Source organism: Cryptotermes secundus, unplaced genomic scaffold (assembly GCF_002891405.2).
Source record: "Cryptotermes secundus unplaced genomic scaffold, Csec_1.0 scaffold330, whole genome shotgun sequence".
Taxonomy (NCBI): domain Eukaryota; kingdom Metazoa; phylum Arthropoda; class Insecta; order Blattodea; family Kalotermitidae; genus Cryptotermes; species Cryptotermes secundus.
The window spans coordinates 298,635-323,534 of NW_019734317.1; the positions used below are offsets into that span (position 1 = coordinate 298,635).

Below are 24,900 nucleotides of genomic sequence, written 5' to 3' on the forward strand. Positions count from 1 at the left end.
GACTTCCATTTTCGTCGCTTCCTACGACTTGCATGGTCACGGTGGAGATATTCGGCCCCGCCGTATCGACCAACCAAGTCAAAGTCAAAGTCACATTGCAACTGACGGTCAAAGTCAAAGTCAAAGTCACATTGCGACTGACGACCAGTCAGTCAGTCAGTCAGTCAGTCAGTAAGTCTTGGTGTCGAGCACCCTCCTGGGGCTCAAGACCAGATATTTATTGAGTTACGGTCTTGTTCTTTTGGGGCGCCCTCTCTGACGAGAGGACGGGTCTGTCCTCTGTACATGCTGCTGGCCCTTGCCAGCGCAGTCTTTCTCGGGTCCGAGTCCCTTGGGACTCGCGACCATATTTTACTGTCTCAGATTCGAGACTTCCCTTTTCATCGCCTCCTACTACTCGCTGGGACACGGTGGAGGTATTCGACCCCGCCTCCACGGTCAACCACTGAACTACTAGTTCTCTATATAGCCCCGGCACGGACCGAACAGAAAACGTCTCTTCCATTATTGCCTGTTCTCTCGTGGTCAGGGAAACAGCGTGTCAATAGAAGTGTTCCCTAGCAACAGCTATTGTGCTGTCTTATGTTTACACAGCTCTTACTTGGAAATGGGTCTATACTTCATAGGATATGTACACGTCTGTAAAAGGGAACTAAAAAAATCTTTATTGCCACTGCTTTGAATCGACTCCCGGTCCTCCAGTGTACAGTCAGTCGCCATCATCAATGGGAGGTTATACTGTATGTCCCATCACTGCAAAGCTAATTTTATCAAACTCAGATGCATTTCTCCAAGCAGCCACAAGCTGTCTCGTTTTGAAACCCGGTTCATGTGTAGTTGAGGGCTGTCTGCACCTGCTGAACTTCCTCTACAGTGACCTAGTATTAAAGGCGCATTTAATGCTTTCTTTTCTAGATGATCAAATTACGTAAAAGATAAATATTTCAAAATTCAGTTCCTACCTCAAGGAACACGTGCTGCGTCTTCACTAAAAGGCCAAACGATTCGTTGCCGCGGGAACGTTTACCGAGACGTTGTCTAGCAACAATAGGGAGTACATATACAGACACACAGACAGTACGGTGATCTCATAAGCCTACTTTTATTTTTTTTTAATACGGAAAGCAGACTAAAGATTCGACAGGGATACAGATTCGTCAGCTGCACGTGCGCCAAATTTTATAATAGCAGAGCTTTTGGTTGCTTACAAAATATAGGCCTACCTGAATTTGTAAACAGCAACGTTGCAGCCTTAGTTTTAGAACCCTTGAAACAACTGCATATGCGCCCAGTTTCAATGACGTCTCCATTGTAGACCATGATGAAAGTTTCATGTTTGGAAAATAGAAATGCAAACCACGTGCTTCCTTCAGGATTGCGCTGAATAGCAATTTACGCGGAAGAGGCCTACATTAAGCCAGACACGATATAAATGCGCATTACATCCGGGGCTGTTCTATTGATTCCTTCCGAGTATGATGAACAGCAGAGAACGGAAGCCATTTCACAATAAACGCGCGTTTCAAAGCGCGCTGTGTTGACTGGTAAATCAATTAAGGGACACAAAAGTAGAATTTCCAGGTCGCTAGGCGCTCCCTTGGAGGGAGAGCCATCAAACGGCGATTCAATACAAAAAAGTCGGACTGTAAGTTTCGTAAAGTGGAAATACCACTCCAGCATATGTTCAAGGAATGTATAATATTAAATAAAGCAATTAATTCACATTGTACATAATATACAGGTCACAGTATAGAATATCAATTTAAAAATTTTGCATGTATTTGTCCACTGTTGCTGCAGAACTAAGCATTTTTATGTTCTTGTGCAAATTTAAAAACTCTTTACAACTACAGTCATAATTAATTGTTACAATCAGCTCTGACTTCATCAGTTCTAAGATGCTTTGATTTCTCTGTTCAGTCCATCGGTGGGGGGGGGGACAACTCTTTCAGTATGGGCACTCGAGTCTGAGATGTTTAAAACAAAGCCTCAGATCTTATTATGGTTTGGCACATCAATTTCTTCGTTTCTTAAATCACTGAAAATATTGAGCCAACTTTGTTCTATACTTCCTGTTTTCACCGCATTCACAGCACTTTCTGCATTAGAACACCCTTCATACAGGCTGTCTTCATTTACAAAATCGAGATTAAATTCTTTTACAATGATTTGCAAACGTCTGAAAGACAGTTTAGTGTTTAAATTTAATGGTAAAAGAAAATGGACAGGATTTACATTTGATAACTCAATATTCTTAGAAATGTACTTGTGCAACAATAGAAATTAAAAGAATCATCCCTGGCACATTTCTGCAAGGGTGGATTCAAACAGTTTAAAATGTTTTCAATGGCAGTACCAGAAAACCTGTCCTCTATCCTCTGCTGAATTTTATTACCCGATCATTGCATTACACTGGAGCACTCCATGACTGGCAGATTGAACAGGTGCGGCACCAATGTTGGGACGAAATTTAGATATGCCTCAATAACGCATTCCTTTTCTGCATCTCACTTACTTACTTACTTACTTACTTACGGAGGTGAAACCTTCATGAGAAGCCGCCAATTGTGCAGCAACTCAAGAACTTCAGCATTTTATGGAACCCGAAGGTTCATTACCGTGTATATAAGAGCCCTCCACTGGTCCCTATCCTGAGCCAGACCGATCAAATCCATACCATCCCATCCTATTTCTCTAAGATTCATTTTAATAGTGTCCAACCACCTAGGCCTTGGTCTTCCCAGTGGTCTCTTTCCTTCTGGCTTTCCCATCAATATCCTATATGCATTCCTCTTCTCCTCCATTCGTGCTACATGTCTTATCCATCTCACCCCCCTTGACTTGATCATTCTAAGTATACTTGGAGAAGAGTACAAGTTATGAAGCTCCTTATTATTCAGTTTTCTCCAACCTCCTGTCACTTCATCTCTCTTCGGTCTAAATACTCTCAACACCCTCAGTCTATGTTCCTTCCTTAATGTCAGAGACCAAGTTTCACACCCATACAGGCAAAATTGTGGTTTTATGTATGCTGATTTTTATGGTTTAGACAGCAGACGAGAAGACAAAAGGTCCTGGACTGAATGGTAGCAAGCATTACCTGAGCTCAATCTCCTCTTAATTTCCTCCTGAATGAGGTTTTCATTTGTTATAGTCGTTCGAAAATATCTGAACTGTGCCACATTTTCAAAACATCTGTTACCTATCTTTATGTCATGATTTTGCCCTGCATTTTGGTGAAGAGACAGCAACATATACTTAGTTTTCTATGTGTTTACTTCTAGACCAACCTCCTTACTAGCACCACTTAAAAAAATTGTGTGTTTCTCTCTATGGTATCTATATTATCACCCAGCAGATTCACATGATCGGCATAGACCAACAGCTGATGTGTCCCGTTTAATTTCAGTCCCACCTGGTTTTCTTGGACTTTCCTAATAGCATATTATAAAGCAAATTTGAAAAGGAGTGGCAATAAAGCATCTCCTTGTTTTAGACAACTCTGGATAGGAAGTTTATCAGACAAATGTTTACCTACACAGACTTTACTATACGTTTCGTTTAAACACATTTTAATCAGCCTAACCAGTTTCATGGGTATCCCAAACTCTATCAGAATACTGTACAATACTTCGCACCTAACTCAATCATAAGCTTCCTTGAAGTCTATGAATAGATGATGTACCGTCTCAGTGTACTCCCATTTCTTTCTCAATCATCTTCCGAATGCAACAGATCTAATCAGTAGAACATGGAATTACTGGCTTTTTGGGCCTTTTCCATCGTCCTGAATTCTAGGTAACAGAGGACACTCTAGGTCCTCTGTTACCTAGAATTACGGATGGTGGAAAAAGTCTAAAAACCCAGAAATTCTGTGTGTCATCCACCAACGTCAGAACCCTTTAGAATCTAGTATCTGATCAGTAGTTGATCTGTTACGTCGAAGCCCATGCTGACGATGCCCAATAATTTAATCTATATATGGGCTTAACCTTGAGAGTGGAATATTGGATAAAATTTTGTATGAAGCTGATAGCAGTGATATCCCATTATAATTACTACAGTCAGTTTTATCACCCTTCTTGTGAACTGGTACAATAATAGACTCCTTCCACTGGTCAGGTAATTTTTCCTTATTCTAAATGGAATTAATTAGCTTATGGACTTTTGAATGTAATATTTAACCTACTGCTTGAATAAGTTCTGCCAGAATTTGATCACTGCCTGGTGATTTATACCTTTTCACTTTTGCAATAGAAATTTCAACCTCAAAAGGTTGATCATAGGATCAGGGACTAATGGCTCAGCTGTTCTTTTGTGGATCTTCTTCACTGAAAGGTTGCTCTTTTTAAATAGTTTTGGACAGTCGTTCTCACTTTTGAAATAACTCTTAACAGTTAACCAATTTTGTACGAGTCTGTCCACAGCCAATGTTAGGGAAAGCCAAGGAGTGGGCACATAACGAACAATCTCCAACCATGCAGCATCAACAAAAACAAAGAATTACTTAAATTCTTCTATTATTTTCTGATACTGAAAAGTGTCCATTTATTTTTAATATGATCATTTCAATATTCAGGTCTAATCCATCAGATGCATATTTTGTGGCATTACGCAATATATGATTTCAGCAGTTTGCTTCAAGCACATTTTTGCTATCATCTTGAAGCAGTGTGAACACAGAAATATTCTTCCCATAATTCACATTGCATTATCTGCACAATATGAATTTAGATTTTTTTATTTCTAACTTGTGTGTATCAAGCGAAGACTTGATCAAAATATGGATAGCATCAGCCGTTCCATCAGCTTGTTCAATGAAGTCCAGGAGCCCGTTTTTAACACCACTAAGAGGGTCAAAATACCTCACAACCAGCGGGAATATCTCTGTTTTTGTGGTTGGAGGCAACAGTTGCAACAGAGAAAAAGTTGTTTGATTTTGCTGGATCCGTCAACACATCGATGGAGTCTTGCACACTTATTGCCGCCAGAACATTTTTCACAATGGCCTCTGCCTTTGTTCTGCCACAGGACATCTTCTTAGCCAAGTTAGGGTCGTGAAAAGTATCCTTCGATAACTTATTTCCGCAATCCATACTTCTGTAGCTAACGCTGTGTTTTACTGTATGGAAACCAACGCTAGTTCACTTGCAACGTTTTTGAAGTCTTTGCTGCTGTTCCTGAAAAAGAGGTGTAAATTTGAAGACGTTTTCACACCCCTCTACTTTCGTTTATGCCCTTCTGTGCAAGACTGTTGTCTGCAGTATGTATTAGCCCCGTGAGCGATGCTGAACTCACGTTCACAAAGTATACAATAAGCTCACTAAAGGTTGGAGTGCACGGACTTTAACCATGAATACTGTTCTTCTCATTTTCTCAAGTAAACACACAAGTATTCAGCTTTCTTCTTAGGTGAAGTTTTTGCACTGTTGCTTTCACTTTCACTTTCACTGACACTGCTCATTATGACAATGAATTCAATTTGCTAGAAATTTAAAAGCATGAGGATAGACACGGCAAGAAGCAAGAACAGAAAACATTTCATTCCGGAAACGGATAATCCGCTATCGATTAGTATATGCTAAACTTTCTTTTTCGATATTTATCGATGAGCCTAAACTACCCATAATACTGGCAGTTTATATCGGAATATATTTGGTGGGAATAATATATAATTTAAATTTCGCGATCTTCACTGTTAATGAAATATACGGGAGAAATAGGTCAATACGGAAGGTGAGAGGATAAAAAATAACTCTAATATGAGAGTTCCCGGGAAATACGGGAGAGTTGCTCACCCTATCTACGCCTAACTCTTCCAAGTGTTCGCCTTCTTCCAGGCCTCCCTACCAAATATTGTATACACTTCTCGTAACTGCGAGCTACATGTCCCGCCCATGGCATTCTCCTTACTTTCATCACCCTAATAGTACAATAGTAATTTGCCAAGGACTAAAACTTATGAAGCTGTTCAGGAGGCATTCATCTCCAAATTCCGCTGCTTCTTCCCGCCTAGGTCCAAGAGAATGTTCTAGTACACCCTCAGTTTATTTTTTTTAATTATTTTTAGTGGGGTGAGACTGAGTCCGCTTGGTACTGCGGCCACTACAGGCGTATTGTACCAGCCCTAGACGATGATGATGATTGTAGAGCAACTGGTGGAATGAAGATTGGCAGGAGTAACCGAAGTACTCGGAGAAAACCTGCCCAGCGCCGCTTTGTCCACCACAAATCCCACATGACCTGACCCGGGTTCGAACCTGGACCTCCGAGGTGGGAAGGCAAGCGACTAACCGCTTAAGCTATGGCATGGCCTACCCTCAGTCAGTGTTCTTCCTTTAATCACTAACGAAACTTCGCAAAAAGACTAAACAACAGGCAACATCCAAGTGCGTAATGAGCCGTGACTGAATGAACACAGGAACGGCACGCTAAACAACAGGCAACATCCAAGTGGGTAATGAGCCGTGGTTGAATGAACACAGGAACGGGACGCTAAACAACAGGGAACATACAAGTGCGTAATGAGCCGTGACTGAATGAACACAGGAACGGCACGCTAAACAACAGGCAACATCCAAGTGGGTAATGAGCCGTGGTTGAATGAACACAGGAACGGGACGCTAAACAACAGGGAACATACAAGTGCGTAATGAGCCGTGACTGAATGAACACAGGAACGGCACGCTAAACAACAGGCAACATCCAAGTGGGTAATGAGCCGTGGTTGAATGAACACAGGAACGGGACGCTAAACAACAGGGAACATACAAGTGCGTAATGAGCCGTGACTGAATGAACACAGGAACGGCACGCTAAACAACAGGCAACATCCAAGTGGGTAATGAGCCGTGGTTGAATGAACACAGGAACGGGACGCTAAACAACAGGGAACATACAAGTGCGTAATGAGCCGTGACTGAATGAACACAGGAACGGCACGCTAAACAACAGGCAACATCCAAGTGGGTAATGAGCCGTGGTTGAATGAACACAGGAACGGGACGCTAAACAACAGGGAACATACAAGTGCGTAATGAGCCGTGACTGAATGAACACAGGAACGGCACGCTAAACAACAGGCAACATCCAAGTGGGTAATGAGCCGTGGTTGAATGAACACAGGAACGGGACGCTAAACAACAGGGAACATACAAGTGCGTAATGAGCCGTGACTGAATGAACACAGGAACGGCACGCTAAACAACAGGCAACATCCAAGTGGGTAATGAGCCGTGGTTGAATGAACACAGGAACGGGACGCTAAACAACAGGGAACATACAAGTGCGTAATGAGCCGTGACTGAATGAACACAGGAACGGCACGCTAAACAACAGGCAACATCCAAGTGGGTAATGAGCCGTGGTTGAATGAACACAGGAACGGGACGCTAAACAACAGGGAACATACAAGTGCGTAATGAGCCGTGACTGAATGAACACAGGAACGGCACGCTAAACAACAGGCAACATCCAAGTGGGTAATGAGCCGTGGTTGAATGAACACAGGAACGGGACGCTAAACAACAGGGAACATACAAGTGCGTAATGAGCCGTGACTGAATGAACACAGGAACGGCACGCTAAACAACAGGCAACATCCAAGTGGGTAATGAGCCGTGGTTGAATGAACACAGGAACGGGACGCTAAACAACAGGGAACATACAAGTGCGTAATGAGCCGTGACTGAATGAACACAGGAACGGCACGCTAAACAACAGGCAACATCCAAGTGGGTAATGAGCCGTGGTTGAATGAACACAGGAACGGGACGCTAAACAACAGGGAACATACAAGTGCGTAATGAGCCGTGACTGAATGAACACAGGAACGGCACGCTAAACAACAGGCAACATCCAAGTGGGTAATGAGCCGTGGTTGAATGAACACAGGAACGGGACGCTAAACAACAGGGAACATACAAGTGCGTAATGAGCCGTGACTGAATGAACACAGGAACGGCACGCTAAACAACAGGCAACATCCAAGTGGGTAATGAGCCGTGGTTGAATGAACACAGGAACGGGACGCTAAACAACAGGGAACATACAAGTGCGTAATGAGCCGTGACTGAATGAACACAGGAACGGCACGCTAAACAACAGGCAACATCCAAGTGGGTAATGAGCCGTGGTTGAATGAACACAGGAACGGGACGCTAAACAACAGGGAACATACAAGTGCGTAATGAGCCGTGACTGAATGAACACAGGAACGGGACGCTAAACAACAGGCAACATCCAAGTGGGTAATGAGCCGTGGTTGAATGAACACAGACTATGAGACGCGAAGAGGCGACGTATATAATCTGACCCTAACCAGGTCCCTCTGAGGGTCCTTCACTCTCCCTTCCCTTCCACGTATTCTGTTTCTGACCACTTCTTCCACTGTCTTTCCCTCCTGTTTTATTTTGATATTGTTCTGCCTATTTTATTTTCATTTTTATCTTATCTTATTCTTATCTCCTTTAACTTAATTTGCTTTCTTGTCTTGTACCACTGCCCCAGTTTCATTTTTTATTTTACTTTTGTAGAAGACATATTTTTATTTTATCGGATTATTTCTGGTTTCATTTTATATGTTCTCGTTACTTCCTTCGCTCTCCTTACTTTCGCGTATCTTCTCTCCCATAAGACTCCTTTTCCGCAAGAGCATGTCACGTGTGTTACAGAACATATGATCACTCTTCCCATGGCTGCGTAGAAACAGCTCCAGTATCCAACCCATACCCCGTCTTTAAGTAACACAGTCCCAAATACGTGACAGTATCTTCCGCAGATGAAACGCCATCGTTAGAATAACCTTCAGGGTAGAAGAGGAGTGGGGCTCTGTGGCACTGACAAGGGTCGAACTTCGGTTCCACAAGCGCTTATCAGTACCACAGAGTCCCACTCCTCTTCTACCCTGAAGGTTATTCTAATGATGGCGTTTCATCTGCGGAAGATACTGTCACGTATTTGGGACTGTGTTACTTATAACGGGGTATGGATTGGATACTGGATTTATTGACCACTTGTATACACCACTCGGAACTACACTTTACAGATCAATGACACATATAGACTCGTGACTACAGTCTATTACAGTCTCTACCAGCCGTCTCCTAGCAACGGCTTCTATCGAGGGAGATACTTCAGCTTCCCGCACTCAGGTCCTACTGCCACAAGCCACCTGTGCAGAATTCTTGTCAGCTGACAACTCAACCAACTGGGTCTCAGGCTGGAAGCCATTTTACGCCAACCTCCTAGTCTTCTCTTCACACGCTGACTTTCAGCTGACAACTGAACTCTCTCACTCTCCATCTACTTCACGTCACTTCACTCAATTGCATTGCTGACAACTGTAACCAACAACTAACTCGTTGCTTCAAACTGTCCTCCTTATAATATCTCAGCACTTACCACACAGAAAGCACCGTTTCCATTGTTATAGTCCAGCAATACCTCAACCGTTGCAGAGAAACGGGTGTTTATTAACCCACTGCATAGCAACGGCTGTTGTTTACAGTGTCACCGCTTAGCATCAGGTCGATACGTCACTACACTAACGTCGATTGAGATGAAAAGATGGTTGGTAACTAGGCAAACGTTTGGAGGGAGACATACTTGAAGATGTTATGCCACTGTTCGCCTTCAAGACTGAATAAAATCACAAGTAATTTCAATAAGAGTAGCTGTAAGACCGCTCGACATTCGAAATGGGTATTCCCGTATTTATGCTTAGAGCGCCATGAGCACATCAGCTTAATCGGTAACTGGGAAAGATGTGGAAAAGGGCCGAGGTCTATTTTAAGGTGAAATGTCAACACATCTACTTGGAGAAATGATACCTTTCAATTAGGAGAGTAGCCCGTTCCCAGAACATCTGAGCGGGTGTACCCGCCGAAAGCGAACCAGGGAACACAGCGGCACAGAAACAAGGCACATGAAATGGAAACAGCATGGAAGAAAGCCGTTGGGCTCACTTCTAACTTCCGGCATGAGAAGAACAAGTCAAACTAGCTTTTTATATAGCGACTGGAATATCCTGCATAGGTGTATATCGCTTGTAGCAACTGTAATACGATGACATCCATACCCTCATCTTTCTGCAGCCTTTGTACTACGAGTACATGAGGTTTACACAAACTGTCAGAAGGGCAGGGAATAATATAAAATATGTCAGCCAGGATGAATGAAAAACAAACTCCCCGAGATTTAAAATAGTCAGAAGGTCATTCAGTGGTGAGCAAAACTCATTTCCAAAAACCCACACACACTCTCCAATCTCGCTGAACAGCAAGTGCAGCGTGTGGTTTCGTTGCCACAGCAACAGCAAGCCCTCACGGACATAAAACGACGAATTATCACTGTGCATGCGCATTATCCGAACTGTCGATAGCAACTATAGTCAGTACACCATTATCTTATGGACTGCAACCTTTATAGTACCGAAGTTAAGCCTTCTGTCTTGATCTGACTATGAATACTGACGTCTTGTGGAATGTGTAGTCTGGTACAGTGTCACTGACGTTTTGGAGGAAGCTGCTGTCCTCATCTTCATAGTAAGAGTAATATCAGCGTGGGAAATGTGTACTTATACAGGTAATAAAAGGGTAAAGTAAACCTGTAACAGGCCCAGAGGGTGGTGAGACGTTGAAGCTCCCACATGTTCTACACAATCGGCTCACAAAAGGTGGTAAGGTTGTCAGCCTTACGCGCCGGCCGCCCTTACTCGTCAGTAAGATTCTTGGTACTCATTTCTGTTAGAGACTGTCGACCCCAGGGTCATTATTATTTATTATTGGAGGGGATGGGTTTCCCCATGCACCGCGACTAATAGTCTATTGTACGTCCCCTTTTATATTCTACCAGTCGCCATACCCTGCGGTACTGGTGCTCGCTAACAGCCCCTGTTCAGCCAGCAAAGCTGGCAGTGGTTCCCGATACTTTCCCATCTACCGGAGGCATTGGAAACTACTTGGGCGGGAAACTTTTGCCTAATTTTGCTCAGAGGTCTCCTAGAGACATGAGGATCTTTTACGTGCCGTAAATCTACGACACGGGACCCACGGCTTAAAGTCCCTCCCGGAGGACTTGTTCCCTGAATTTTTCCGCCCTTAAAAATTCCACGACTTCCGCCGGGTTTGAACCCGCGTACCTTGAGTCATGAGGTGGGAACGTTATCCCTAGACTACGGAGGCCGCTACCCCAGGGTCATAGTGCTGCTGGAAGAATTGGGTAAATTTAAAAAATCCACCTCATCGGGACTCGAACCCGCGACCTACCGGCTTGTAGCATAGCGTCTCAACCAAGTACGCTACCGCGTGCCCCAGGTGTGCTTATACAGGGAAAACGGAAACAGGGGCTATGAGAGAACAGATGATCACACAACTATATTCCTCAGTTTCCGGTGAATTGCAGGCTCCTTGCTTGTATGACCGGAAGGAATATACAGAATACGAATGCCTGGCGAGGTTTAACTGGCCGCCAGACGAAATATCATCTTCGAAGATGTGAGTACATCATTTTCCCTCGATATGGAAGCTCAGGTGAGTAGTTTCGGCAAAGCACGTGACTCAAATCTCAAGGTGTGTTTCAACTGGCACGGATTCCAGGACGCAGAGACAACATTTCCATGCTAGCTGCACGAATCGCAATTTGATGCAGGGAGGGGCACGTTTCGCTGCTACTGTCACTCTCCTCTTAAAGGCACGAAATCATTTAGTTACGGTTCAAATAATTATTCATAAAGTAGGACTTCTTTTGGCTTATTTTGGACTTCACCCATCATCTGGTATGTAAAAGACAAAAAAACCAAAAACCGTTTCGGAGACTGGATCTATCTCCGTCTTCATGTGGACACCTATCCACCTGAAGACGGAGACATATCCAGTCTCCGAAACGTCGTGGTTTTTTGTCTTTTTGTCTTTTACATACCAGATGATGGGTGAAGTCCAAAATAAGCCAAAAGAAGTACAGTATATACCATCGTCAGAATCCTTTCAAGTCTATAAAGTAGGACGTAAATCAGACGTACAGAAGTTACGTCGTGAACGAAATATCATCACGTTTGTATCCGTTTAATAAAGCCCGGAACTGCCAGACTACCTTCAGAGTCCGACTTGTGACAGGCACTCCCAAAGATTATTCCCTGGAGTCCTAAATGATTATGCACGTTGTTTAATCCACAATTTGTCGGATCGTGCAGAAGTCACGTCCGTCTTCGTTAAGCTAAAACCGTCGGTTGTTTCGAAAAAAAAAAGTTTCCAGCCAAAGTGCACAAACCCAGACCTGAATTAAACTGGAAGTGCCCCTAAACTGGCCAAGTGAAGCACATGGGTTGGTACACGAATACAAAAATGTTCCCGTGCCAAAAAGAAAACCCTTAGTTTAAACAAAACTGCCACAGACACATCTGCAACCCATTACGTCATATGTACTACCTCCTCATAACATCCGAGTCTGCCATTAATGGCAAGCAATAAATATCCAAACTTACACAACTCCAAAATGCCATGAACCCGTGAGTGAATTTGTTTCTATGGCACAGTTACACTGCCGCTTTCTAGACAATGTCCATTCACAAAACCCGGTATGCAGGACAATTGCTTTCTACACGTACCATGTGCTTGGGGCACGCGGCAGCGTAGCTACAAGCCGGAAGGTCGCGGGTTCAAGTCCCGATGAGGTCATTGGATTTTTTCAATTGATCTAATCCTTCCAGCCGCACTATGGCCCTGGGGTCGACTCAGCCTCTAACAGAAATGAGTACCAGGAATTAATTAAATAATTTTCCTGGGTAGTAAAGCGTGGCCGGTGTGTAAGGCTGACAACTTTACCGCCATCTTTGAGCCGACTGTCTAGATAATTTGGGACGCTCAACGGCTCACAACCCTATGGGCCTTCACGGCCTGGTACAGGGATAGCTTTACTTTTTTTTTTTACTATGTACCATGTGCTAAAGCAACCCTTATGAACTCAACAGGACGGAAAGTAACGTACATAAAGTACAGAACAGATCAGTTTTAACTAGAGTGATGAATACAGTGACAAGAATGAGCCCTTTAAAGAACCTATTTCTAACCGTACACCGCCTCTGTGGTCTAGTTGTCAGAGTTCCTGGCTACAGATTCAGAGGTTCCTGGTTCGATTCCCGGCGCTACCAGGTTTTCTGAGAAGTAGTGGGTCAGGAACGGGTCCACTCAGCCTCGTCAGGATAATTACAGAGCTAGTTCAAGGAAATAGCGACTCCGGCGTAGAAAATCGAAATTAACGGCCGTGGGGATTCGTTGCGCTGACCACGTGACACCCATCTATCCACTAAATTTGGCATCAACTTCGCCGACAAGTGGCGGTCGCTCGGTCGGTATAATTCGTTTGCGGACTAAAGCCACGGAGTTTGTTTTGGTTGTATCTCTAAGCGTAATCTGAGTTGAGGTCTTGCAATGTGACGATCTCTGCTCCATACGAACCCTATAAAATGCTTCAAGCTTCAGTATTAATTCTGAAACGAAGTGACGAGAGAACCTAACGTGTGGCACCTGAAGCAGAAAATGGTGGCTACCCTAAAATTAATTCGTTTCATGGGCGTTCTCATTCTAAAAGTTCGTTTTGGGGGGGTGGGGGTTTGTATCTGAGGAAGCTATTCGCACTGCGCGAGAAAACAACGCAGCGAGGTGCTGCATAAATTACGGTCTGGGTCAGTTAGTTGTCACTTCGCTGCGGCTTGGACGATACGAGAATCCGGGTTTGATTACTGGCAGGACAAACGACTTCCTTCTCTGTACCCTGTTCGGACTGTGCATCTAGTCTACTCAATGGGTACCGGGAGGCAAAGAGGCCGGACCGTGAAGCTGACTATTCACCATCTAGTGCTGAGGTTAGAATGCCTGGAGCCGTCCTCCACTCCCCCATACGATTCCAAGCCATGACACTTCGTTAACCACAGGAGCAACCGTGCCTTTTCGTAGAATTTTTGAGACGTCTGAATCAAGAATTTTAGACAGGGCCGAGAGCCGTGCAGAATGTACGTTGGATGGGAGGCGCATGTGCGGGGATAAACATTGACATGCGCCTTAGAGAAGCAGGCTGTCGGGCTCGGCCACGATGGGGAATGGAATGATTAATCGAACAATTATCCTCTGCCCAAGATGGCGTTAAGGAGGAGTTGGTCAACTCAAGTAAACTTGAAACCACTGCGATTTAAAGGGTTAAGTAGTGAGCACCTCCAGACATGCCGTGAGTCTCGGCTGAACTGAATGTATTGGTCCTCTGTGCATTACTTCTCCGATGCACCCAACCACGGGTTGTTCTGTATTCGGAGCGCCACGTGAACGGGTCAATGTGACGCTTCACACCGCGCTACGACGTGACGCGTCAAAAAGTCACAATGCAAACTGTCCTGTTTACTTATCAACGGTCAACACATAAACCCGTTTATGGTATGCATCCTGTTGTGTGTTATTTACGAAAAGATACAATTTGGGACAGTCGCACAACAAATAATCAGAAACAAAACAGACACCACTGTCAACATTTGTTTTTATTCGTTGGTGGTATCGTTACATGTTTCGACCCTTTACGTATTATCCTCGTAATGTCTGTGTATCACGTGACCTATCCCTCTTCCGACCTCTCGGAAGGAGACGAGACCTGCTCCGCAGCGTCAGACGACGTTGTTCTGAGTGGGCGCTTACCAGCTAGCGGGGATTGCTACTGGAAATTCTGTTTCGGCCTGGTACCTCTAAANTATGTAAAAAGAGAGATTACACAAGAAATTACGTTAGAAATAGCAAAACACTGAATTTCCCGCAGCCTGCTAATTTATGTCTGCGTGAGACTTCTTGTCTTCTGGTCTGTTGGAAAATTGTCTTTACAAAAAATATTTCTACTAAAATTTTAATATCAATTAGCTCTAAAAGTTGAGGGGCCGCACTTTGTGGCTATGGGGGCCGCATGTTTGACACGGCTGCTCTAAATTGTGTTCGGTATATCTGGCTGGCTGGCTGGTAAGGTAAGGCTGCCCGCGATCGCAAGCCGTTGGCTAGAACGGTTGCGATGTGCGCGTTTATTTACTTATTTATTATTATTATTTGTGTTTTTCTGGGGTAACCTGTTTAACGCCCAAAGTAAGTTAGGAATCCGGGGCGAGTTAGTTTATTCTTTGCCGCGACTGCTGGCGACGAGTGATTGCTCCGCAGTCATGGGTTTAGGTTGTTGTACCCAGTTCTGCCTTGCTCATGTATTCTTTGTATATTTTGTAATTCTGGTATTAAACCTTGTTATTGTTTACAATATTATGTTTAAGCATCCTGTTGCACTTCATACGATATATGATATAACTCCGTCCTAAGTGCAAACACAATACATCAGACAGCACACGTACTAAAGATAAGCAGCGGCACGCGCACAAGAAGACTACACAGAATAACACCTATACAGTACCAGAAACAAGCAGCCGCTTCAGCACTACAGACATAGGACGAGTAACCCTGACATTTTTAAAATTTAAAATTTAGAGAAAAATTTTTTAAAGGATTTCAAATTAGAACCAAAAATTTTATAAGCGCTAATCAGGAAGACCTACGTTTTTAAATTTTAAATGTTATAAATAAGTGCAGTGTAACAGATACGTGAGTGGATACACCTGATGATGGGCGTTTGGGGCCGAAACATGTAGTGTATAGAAAGGAACAAAACGAAAAACCTATAAATATAGTTTGCACTTAGGACGGAGTCATATCATATATTTGTTATTGTTATCTGAAAGGCCAACGTATCACTGTAGCTTCTCCATATAGCTTGGGTATCCCACGTATATCTTGGGGAGCTTGCGAACACAGCAAGAGAGCCAGCGACGATGGGCTGCTTCTCCCTACTTCACTGCTCTGGTAATAAGTAATTTGGGAGAAGAAGGGGAAGGGGTGGTTCAACTCACAGTACAGAACAGAGAAAAATTACGGATGAAATGTTATTTCTGGGGAACCCAGCAACAACATGCACGTGTCTGTTATCGCGGCAATCAGCATCCAGGTACGGCCAGGACACGCGTGGACTTCGGAAGGCAGCCAATTGCGTGTGCATATCTTCATGGTATAAATTAACTGCTAACAACGCTATTCTTAGATAAGAATTCCGATAAGCATATAAACGCATCACTGAATCAGACAAAGAAGTGCAATTATTGTGTTTCTCGACATTAACCAGCGTCCTGTTTTTTATTTATTTAAAACAGAATTTTCCAGAGACCACAATCTGTCTCCGTCTTCAAGTTGAACCTACTCAGTTCGGCCCAATCGACAGAGCTAGTCGAGATATGGACCAGTTCTATCGATTCGGCCCAACTGTGTAGCCCTACTTCGGGAAACAGGGACTAACTCTATTGATTAGGCCCAACTGATTAGCACCATCTCCGGAGACAGGGACTAGCTCTATCGATTGGGCTCAAATGAGGACCCCTATCCCCGGAAACAAGTACAAGCTCTATCGATTGGGCTCAACTGAGTAGGCTCCACTTGAAGACGGAGACAGAATTCGGTCTCCGAAACGCTGTGTTTTAAATAAAAAACAGGACGATGGATAATGTCCAGAAACACAATAAATTGTATTAATATACCGTCGTCACAAACTTTTGGATCTTATTCAAATAAATACGGTTGCAAAGCGTGTACTCCACAAAGCAATATCCTGTGGCGTACTTTACAGTTTATGAGGTGTACTTTCCGCCGATTTATAAAACCCGTATCCGTGAAAATACAAAACATATTGGATAAGGTGAAATTATCCCCGTGTTTAGTTGATTATGCACCACGCCATGAAGACGTGTGAAAGACGGGAGGTATAGCTCCATAAATTCTTATCTTGGGAACTATATGCAGGTGAGTGATCAGCTTCACGCCTCGGCCGCTTTACCTACGGGGAAACAGTCCTCGGTATCCACTGCATACGAGGATCATGCAAATTTAATATTTAAAGAGCACAATAATTCACGACATCAAGTATGCACATGCGTAGAAGGCTTTGTAATCAGTTAATATGACTCAAACAAAAAATGGCCAACTACAGTTATGCACTGATTTCTCTTACCGAATTTCAAAAGTTCGATTCACGGCTTGTGATATATAACAGAGTCAAATTGTGGCCTAATGTAGGCAAAACTGGTTTTGTTACTGTTCAATATGTCTTCACACTGGAAATACCTGACAGCTTCTAATACGGGCAGAACAAATCCAAGAAAATTTTCAAACCAAGAGAGCCGATTTCTGAGCCGAGTAATCCTTAAGTTTGTGTAAACGTTTATTTTGCACTACACAAGCGCATCCTGCCGGAAACAGTGTCTGACTTCTGTCCGGTTCGAATCTCGGACGCAACACCTACTATTCAGACTGGTGTGTTTCGTGACTTCCCACAGTCCTTCTCGTCCTCGGCAAATGCAGTAACAGCGATCTCTTCCTTCCACAAGCATCCCGCTTCATTATTTATTGCAATACCACTCAACGCTATGCAGTCTGAGTTATTGGCAATTAGCTGCAACTGCACTGTGATCTCGCTTCACGCATAATAAGCGATTTAAAGAGGACTGAACTCTCTTGAAGAGTAAGCGAAGTAAACCAACGCCAATCCGGTTACAGTTAATCTGGATGTCGGCTAATCCGGATCGAAATATGAAAAATGCTGTCCACGGTTGGGTACGTACTTTAAAAAGACAGATGCAATTTAGGAAGGCAGATGAGTTCACTTGTCTCTTCAGACAAAACTTTACAGTTTTCTCAAATCTACATTATTGCGTTCAAAATCGAGTACAGCTTCTGAGTGTTCTATCACTGAATAAATATGTTGCCTTTTTATAGTTTTTAAATAAAGGCTATACAGCGATATTTTTCAATTTAGTATTTTCATCGGCACTATTTATATCATTACATTTTACACTCATTTTTGCTCTATTCTTTTGTCTTTAGGACTACCTTTTGTTTTAATCCGGATTAGCGAGGGTTTACTGTAAATGGCCAATGGGAAACGCATGCCAAGCCATCTCGTGCGAGAGCGGATTTCTCTGAAAGAGGAGCCTTTGCCCTTGATCGCGTGGAACTCGTTTAAAGCCAGCGGAGCGTGTCACGACACTGCGCCCTGAACGAGTTGGGGCTTTTGCCCCCCCCCCCCCCTTCGCCGGTGCATGAACCCTTGTCCAGCCAGGTTCTGTGACTCGCACTTTTCACTAAGAGACCACCTGCGATACCTAGACGAAAATAGCAGCAATATACTGAAGTCCCTACATGGGTAGGGACCAGTGACTAGTTCTTACGAGCACATGACTGAAATGTAGGGAGTAACAGAAACTGATCATGTCCTCCCAAAAGTTGGCAACTGCCACACTCCAGGAGACAGCATCTTCACATCATCACGTCTCACTCAGTATACTTGTTCTGCTCGCTACAATCCCAACCTATCGTCGACTCCTTGCTGAACGTGACGGAGCTGGCACCACAATTGAACTAGAGGGAAATATTCCTCAAACTGAAGCGCATCCTACACGTACAGTGGTGCAGACGAGGGCACTGCACTGGAGACGGAGAACATGGAAGATATGTTCTGTGAGCTGTATATCCGGAAGTGGTGATGTAAGAATGGCAGAACAGCGAGAAAAGCATTCACACGTTCAGAATGGTGAACGTCAACAGCAAAGCGTCATAAAGCAGTGATGATGACACCACTCGGTATGCACAGAGAGGCAGCTCAAGGGTGCAAAGTCAAGAGATTACCCCCTACCCCCAAAGGTCCTACAAGCAACTGAAACTTCTAGGGCCAGACGGAGCGGGCTGCAGTGGCGGTAACAAGTCCTGACTTGTACTGGGAAGGCCGGACTGCAGCTCTTCTCAGTTTCCTCGGCCCTCCCCTTCAACTTCCGTGATACAACCTGCAAACAGGTTACTGCCACGTCAGCTATTTGACATTGTATCCCGTCCTGGTCTACACCGGCGTCACGACGCTCTCTAAGTTGCTTAGACTATGTGGCGCCGGTTTGCGTCGCGTTAATAGTCTAAGTTAAGACATTTACTGGTGAGATTGAGCTGGGTATTTCCCCAAGCCGTCATGTCAAAACCCATCTGAAATTTTGCATGTTAGAGTGTTCAATTTGCCATGTGACGATTTTGACAGGTTCTGAAACGCACAGAGAATTCTCGCAACCCTCGAGAGACGCGTCCCTCGTTTCTTAACCTCGAAAACCGTAGGACGTACTTGGGCATCAAATGTATGGTTCGTATTGTCACATATCCTGGTAGCGCAGGATTCTCTGGATTGATGGATCGATTTATTTGACGTCATTATTACAATCACACTCGATATAACAGTTCACACACTCAACTCATTCCGGGATAACAATCCCTCTCTGCGTAGTCCAAAGCATGTTGATTCGCTGCCGAGTCATTTCGCCTCTTCTTCCTCCTTCTATCGTATTCTGGTCTCTCCTGGTACCACAACTAAAATGCAGGGACTATAACAGTCACACTCCAGATATCACTGCACTACAGTACACATTAAGTTGTCAGATCACATGTTAAATCTTCTACGGACTTCCCGTGACTATCTTAGACCGAGAACGCAGAACTCTGTCACTGTCACTGTAGCGCCCTTTGTTATTAAGGTAGCTCCTTTGCACGGCTCCCACGGAGAACACCGTCTCCTACTGTTGTTGATGTATTTTTAGCGCTGCGTTGCCTGGCAACATACTTCCTATATATACGAGCTTTTTCTCGGCGCGGACGGCATGGGAAACAGTTTCCCTTCTGCTGTTGTCTCTATTCGTGTACACGGAACCTGGCAATGCGCTGATCAAATCCGTTACAGTATACCTTTACGCGGTTCGCTTCGCTAAATGTTGAACAAGTTGCATTCGAGACTAGCATAGAAAGTAACGCAGTTCACGTAGCATTCACAACTGCTGTTCGATTGTAAAGAAAATTCCCAAGTGTTAACAAATATTAGTGAAAGTTACCAGTTACCAGACTTCAATTACACGCGTCTGCGGTTTATTCAATGTTGCCAGTGCAAACTGAACATCTGTTTCAAGCACACCCTTGTCTTGCCTGCTTCTCTCTTTAACTCCATAAAACGGTACATCAAAGTTCTCCATGTGCTCAGCTAGGCATCACGCTTTGCAGATGTAATGGAAACAAGACCATAGCTCCGGCCATTCTTATCCTCGGCACAAGGAGGAGGAGATTTCCTACTAGCGTCGTCCTGTCTGTCTGCTTCCTTGTAAGAACGTGAGAGCCAAAACCTTCTGAGGCGATCAGCCATGTCGATGTTGATTTAAGAACCAACGTTTCAGAGATCTCCTACGCCTATATCTTCAGGGTCGCTGATTATATAGCAGTCTGTCAAACCGATGCCTTCACCCGTCACTAACCTATCACTATGTCGCTTAACTTGGTGTCCTTGTTGTCAACTATCTGGTCTTCTTTGAAGCATGCCCTTATATTTTCTTGGGATTTGCCTGAGCTGTGCTCGCTGGAGTGCCCTAATAACCAGCAGCTAGGATCCCATACTCTGATAAGTTTGAACTCTTCCTTTCTGTTGATATTGTTGATACTGTTAACAACAGACAGATATATACAGTAAAACTTGGTTATAGCAACATCGGTTTCTGCGACACCTTGTCTATTGCGTCAAATATTCAATGGTACGAACTAATTCCTCATAAAGCAACTGTTTTTATACCTTGCTTAGTACGACATGCACAAATGCATCAACCTCGTACGTAACGTCATTTTCATTCCTGAATTTCTCTGATATGGACATTGAACGTAATTTAGAAAGTGTGTATTGGGCAAGTAACAGGAAACAGATGAAGATAACTGATTACTGTACTCGTATCTAGGTACAGTAAGGCACAACAATTGATGTAATCTACTGTAATTTGGTGAGTAGGCCTACCTTTAATATACAGTATTAGTGCGGTGTGTATTGTCAGTGAAAAGCGCTGTAATATGTCTTTGATATTACACATTTGGGCAATTCCACGTTAATGTTAGGTTAGTCTGTATTTAACTACGTATTTCACTAAAAAATGCAACATTTTAACTCGGTTTTTGGTAGATTTTTACGTGACTAACATAAGGCTACTGTGGAAGTGCTCATTTCGGTTACAACGACATTCGTTTATAACGACACTATTTTTAGGTCCCTTTGATGACGTTATAACCAAGTTCTACTGTATATATATATATATACACACACGCATGGTCATTCACAACATCGACCCTGATGATGGAAAACGAGGAAATGTCTGAATTGTTGGTTTTTAAATCAACTTTCACAAGGCTATCGCCCGAGAATATTTATTCTCCGTGAAATCTTCAAATATTACATAACCTGAAAACCGCTGAACCAATTTTAATGAAATTTCCTATCACAGAACTTTTCTAAAAATTTGTCAACAGCTCCAGTTTTAGTTAAAACAGAACAAAAATTAATATTTTACATGAAGATGTATACACGCGTTTCTGAGCGCATTTCTCTAAATATTTATCGGATCAAAAATTAACTGACAGAAATGACGTACAGAATAATGGGACACACACATTTTATGTCCAACACAATATTTCGGCAAGTCTTAACAGTCCTACCTTGCTCTATTAACGTTCTGTCCCTCCATCGTACTCGACTGCAGTTGAAACAGCGAGAATTCATTCATGCATTTCGTGATGGCGTTATGACACGTTCCTCCAGAGAACAACCTTTTGCACAGATGGCGACTGTGGGTTTCAAATAGGACAGAACAAGTTTTACCTGCCGTTTCGCCCATTGCCATGTGTTTAGCCGCATCCTCGTGGTCCACTGGCTGGCTGTTGAGGGCCTGTACAGTCACCCTGGCCACGACGTTGCTGATCAGAGTGAGCCCTTTCTCCTTTACGTCACTAAACATATCGAGCTCCACGTCCATCTGCCTCTGGAGCACCTGTCGAAACGTCACAAAGCATTACAATAATCTCTAATTTGCTACAGCCAATCGAGGGCAGTAGCTCAGTGGCCGTACAAAGCAAAGTGTTCAGAAAAGCTTGAGGATGAAAGAAGAGTTTTTGGGTGTTACAGAACGAGGAAACTCGAGGAGTCAGGAAAGGGAAATTACCCCAGGCGGCTAGGCGTCCTGCTAGGATAGGGAGACAAGAATTGTAGCAACCGGATTGTAAAGGGTTCTCATGATGGTGTATAACAAGGAATTACTGGGTTTTCGGACTCTGTCCATTGTCCGGTATTCGAAAAACTAGAGAACACAACGCTTCGGAAACTGAACCTGTTTCCATCCTCAGGTGAGTGGGGGGGGGGGCATCTACTCTGTTGGGCCCCTTAGAAAGAACTAACTTCAATCACTGGACTCTCTGGTTAGCTCTTTCTAAGGGACCCAACAAAGGTGTGCTCCCCTCACCTGAGGATGTAACAGATCGAGTTTCCAAAATATTATAAATACCGAAATGTTATACATCATCCTCAGAACCCTTTAGAATATAACAGATGACAGCCAGTCAGCATGCAAGTTCACAAAGTCATAGTCCGTGATATGATGAATGCTGCTAATATTTGCAAAAGGTGCGACTTTTATGTTCGTAGACGAGCTCTTTTATTCACCATTGGTAGAAGTGTGCCCTCTTCACTCGGCGAACGTTTCGAAAACTGGATCTGTTTCCGTCCTCAGATGAGGGAGGAGACATCTACTCTGTTGGGTCCGTTAGAACAAGCTAACATCAAATCACTGGTCAACCCATGTCAGTATAATTACAGCTATGTATATACCTGAGATCAGGGTGTATCAATGGGAGACAAGAGGAAAATATGCAATACAAATTATGACAAAGCATGCTGAGACCTGAAACTAAGATAGAAACGGAGATGGCTTTTTTTTCGGAATAACTGTAGAGTACGTAGAATTTTGGTGGGGAAATCTCTTCGTAGACTGCTATTTGGAAAATAAAGATGAGGTGGGATAAGATTAAGAGGAATCTTTGTAAAAGTGTGAAGACGGAAGGCGGATGCAACTCGCAAGATCATGTCCAACGGCGTGCTTCTGTAGTAGCGGCTCTGTACTTGCGGATATAAAAAGACCACCAAGAGGACATATCGCCTGACACCCAATCTCACCTTACAGGCACAAGACAAGTCTTCTGGTGATTCTCCGATACTGTACTGCGAACCACCTCAATTCGTATTCACTGTAAAGTAACGATGTTTAGCACGGCGAAAGTGGTGTACAAGTATTCAGACAGGAAGCAATGTAAAGCACAACTACTCGTTCTTCCTTCAAGTAAAGGGCCACAGCAGTGAACTTAGAGCACTATTTACTTCTTACTTCACATAGTTCCGGTGCTCTGACTTCATTCTCCTAGCTATGCAATTAATTTTCAACCTCTCAACCGACACATGCAAGTTGGTCCAGTCTGAATGCCTCTGACGATCGTGTGTATGACAGTAAACGCGGCGTCATTACTGCAGGTCCAGCGATCCAGACAACGGGCCCAGTACTTCTGTTGGGAACGTTGAGTCTTAAGGTATCAAGACGATGGACAACGTTCAATACCACGGGCTGACTGCGAATTCTTCTCATAACGAGCTGGCCGATGACACTCATCGGACATCGCAAAAACCAGCAGCGAGATGAGAGGAGGGGGATGAGATGACAGCACCAGAATCGGTTCACAACAGGACTGTTCTTTACTCTTCCATATATTAGCATGAAAAATTTAACCATGCAAATACCGGTCTCGAGAATTTGACAGATTTACAAGCTTTCGTCACCCGTAAATAAAAAAAAATAAGTTTTTTTTGGAACGCCGTCTGTTTGTTTATTTGCATGTACTCGTATGTGTGTGTGTATGTAGGCAAGTATATACGTGTGAATTGTCACGTGTATTAGTGACTTGTAGACGGGGTTTGGATTGGTGAGTTTATTTACTGAAAATTAATTACAACACTCTCAAGAATACTATAATCATGACACACGAAATAAGGTCTTGAACACATGAACTATTCAGCTGCCTTCTGAATTCTCTTCGACTGACGGCTTCTCAGCTGTCACTGGATGTCTCACACGTAACTCTTCGACTTAAGCCTGTTTTGGCCTTGCCCGGCCTCATTACATAACCCTTCAGCCGGCCGCGATTATCACACTATTCCCAGCAGTTAATGTTATCGCGTTTCCCCGTTAATGTGCTTTCAACAAGTCGTCGCCGTGGATATCGGCTTTCAACTGTTAAAATTACACCGGGTGCAGGGAACCATTTAACCAGAACCGATGTGTAGCAGTGAACGCCTATTCTTGTAGCGCTTGGGAATGCGTTCATCTAGCCGTAGCCTGACAATGGACGTTCGCACCGACTTCGCTATTCCGGCTTTCAGGCGTATGTAACATTATGTATGTGTGCGCGCCGCGCCTCGCTAGCGCCTGAAAAGTTTGACGGATTTTATTCATACTCAGTATTTGCGACATATCCGTCAAAGATCATTGCCCAGTTGAACATTCTAGCTATAAAAATAGCGGCCCTTCACAGAAGCAAAAAACAAACTCGAATTTCAAACGATTTCAATTAATTTTCAGTGATTTACGGAGACCACCTCTCTAAGTAAAACTGCACATATGGTATCTTTAGAAGAGCAATGGTACGTGCACCTGGGGCCCACACGTGTATATGAGAAAGTACACGCAATGCCTTTTCGCCAATTTTTATTGTAAAGGTAAATTTGTCCCTGTACTTAACTAATTAATCACTGCGCCATGAAGGCGTATGGGGACTGAATGCATTTTTTCTTGACCTCGGTACTAATTGGAGGTGAGTGGTCAGCTTCACGCCCCTGCCGTTTTATCACCCGGTACCAACTGGATAGGAGGTTGGGTGGGCACCAGAGTAGATCTGGAAGCAGATAAAT

At 43.7% G+C, this 24,900-nt stretch overlaps 1 protein-coding gene across 3 annotated transcripts in view; it reads right to left on the reverse strand.

Moving 5' to 3' along the window:
- Positions 1–24,900, reverse strand: part of LOC111868570 (phosphofurin acidic cluster sorting protein 1) — a 173,932-nt gene that overhangs the window by 50,585 nt on the left and 98,447 nt on the right. For all 3 annotated transcript variants that reach the window (XM_023859335.2, XM_023859334.2, XM_033753095.1), the window contains exon 5: positions 21,772–21,940. In XM_023859335.2, the coding sequence (XP_023715103.1) occupies positions 21,772–21,940 (169 nt within the window). The remainder of the gene's footprint in view (positions 1–21,771; positions 21,941–24,900) is intronic.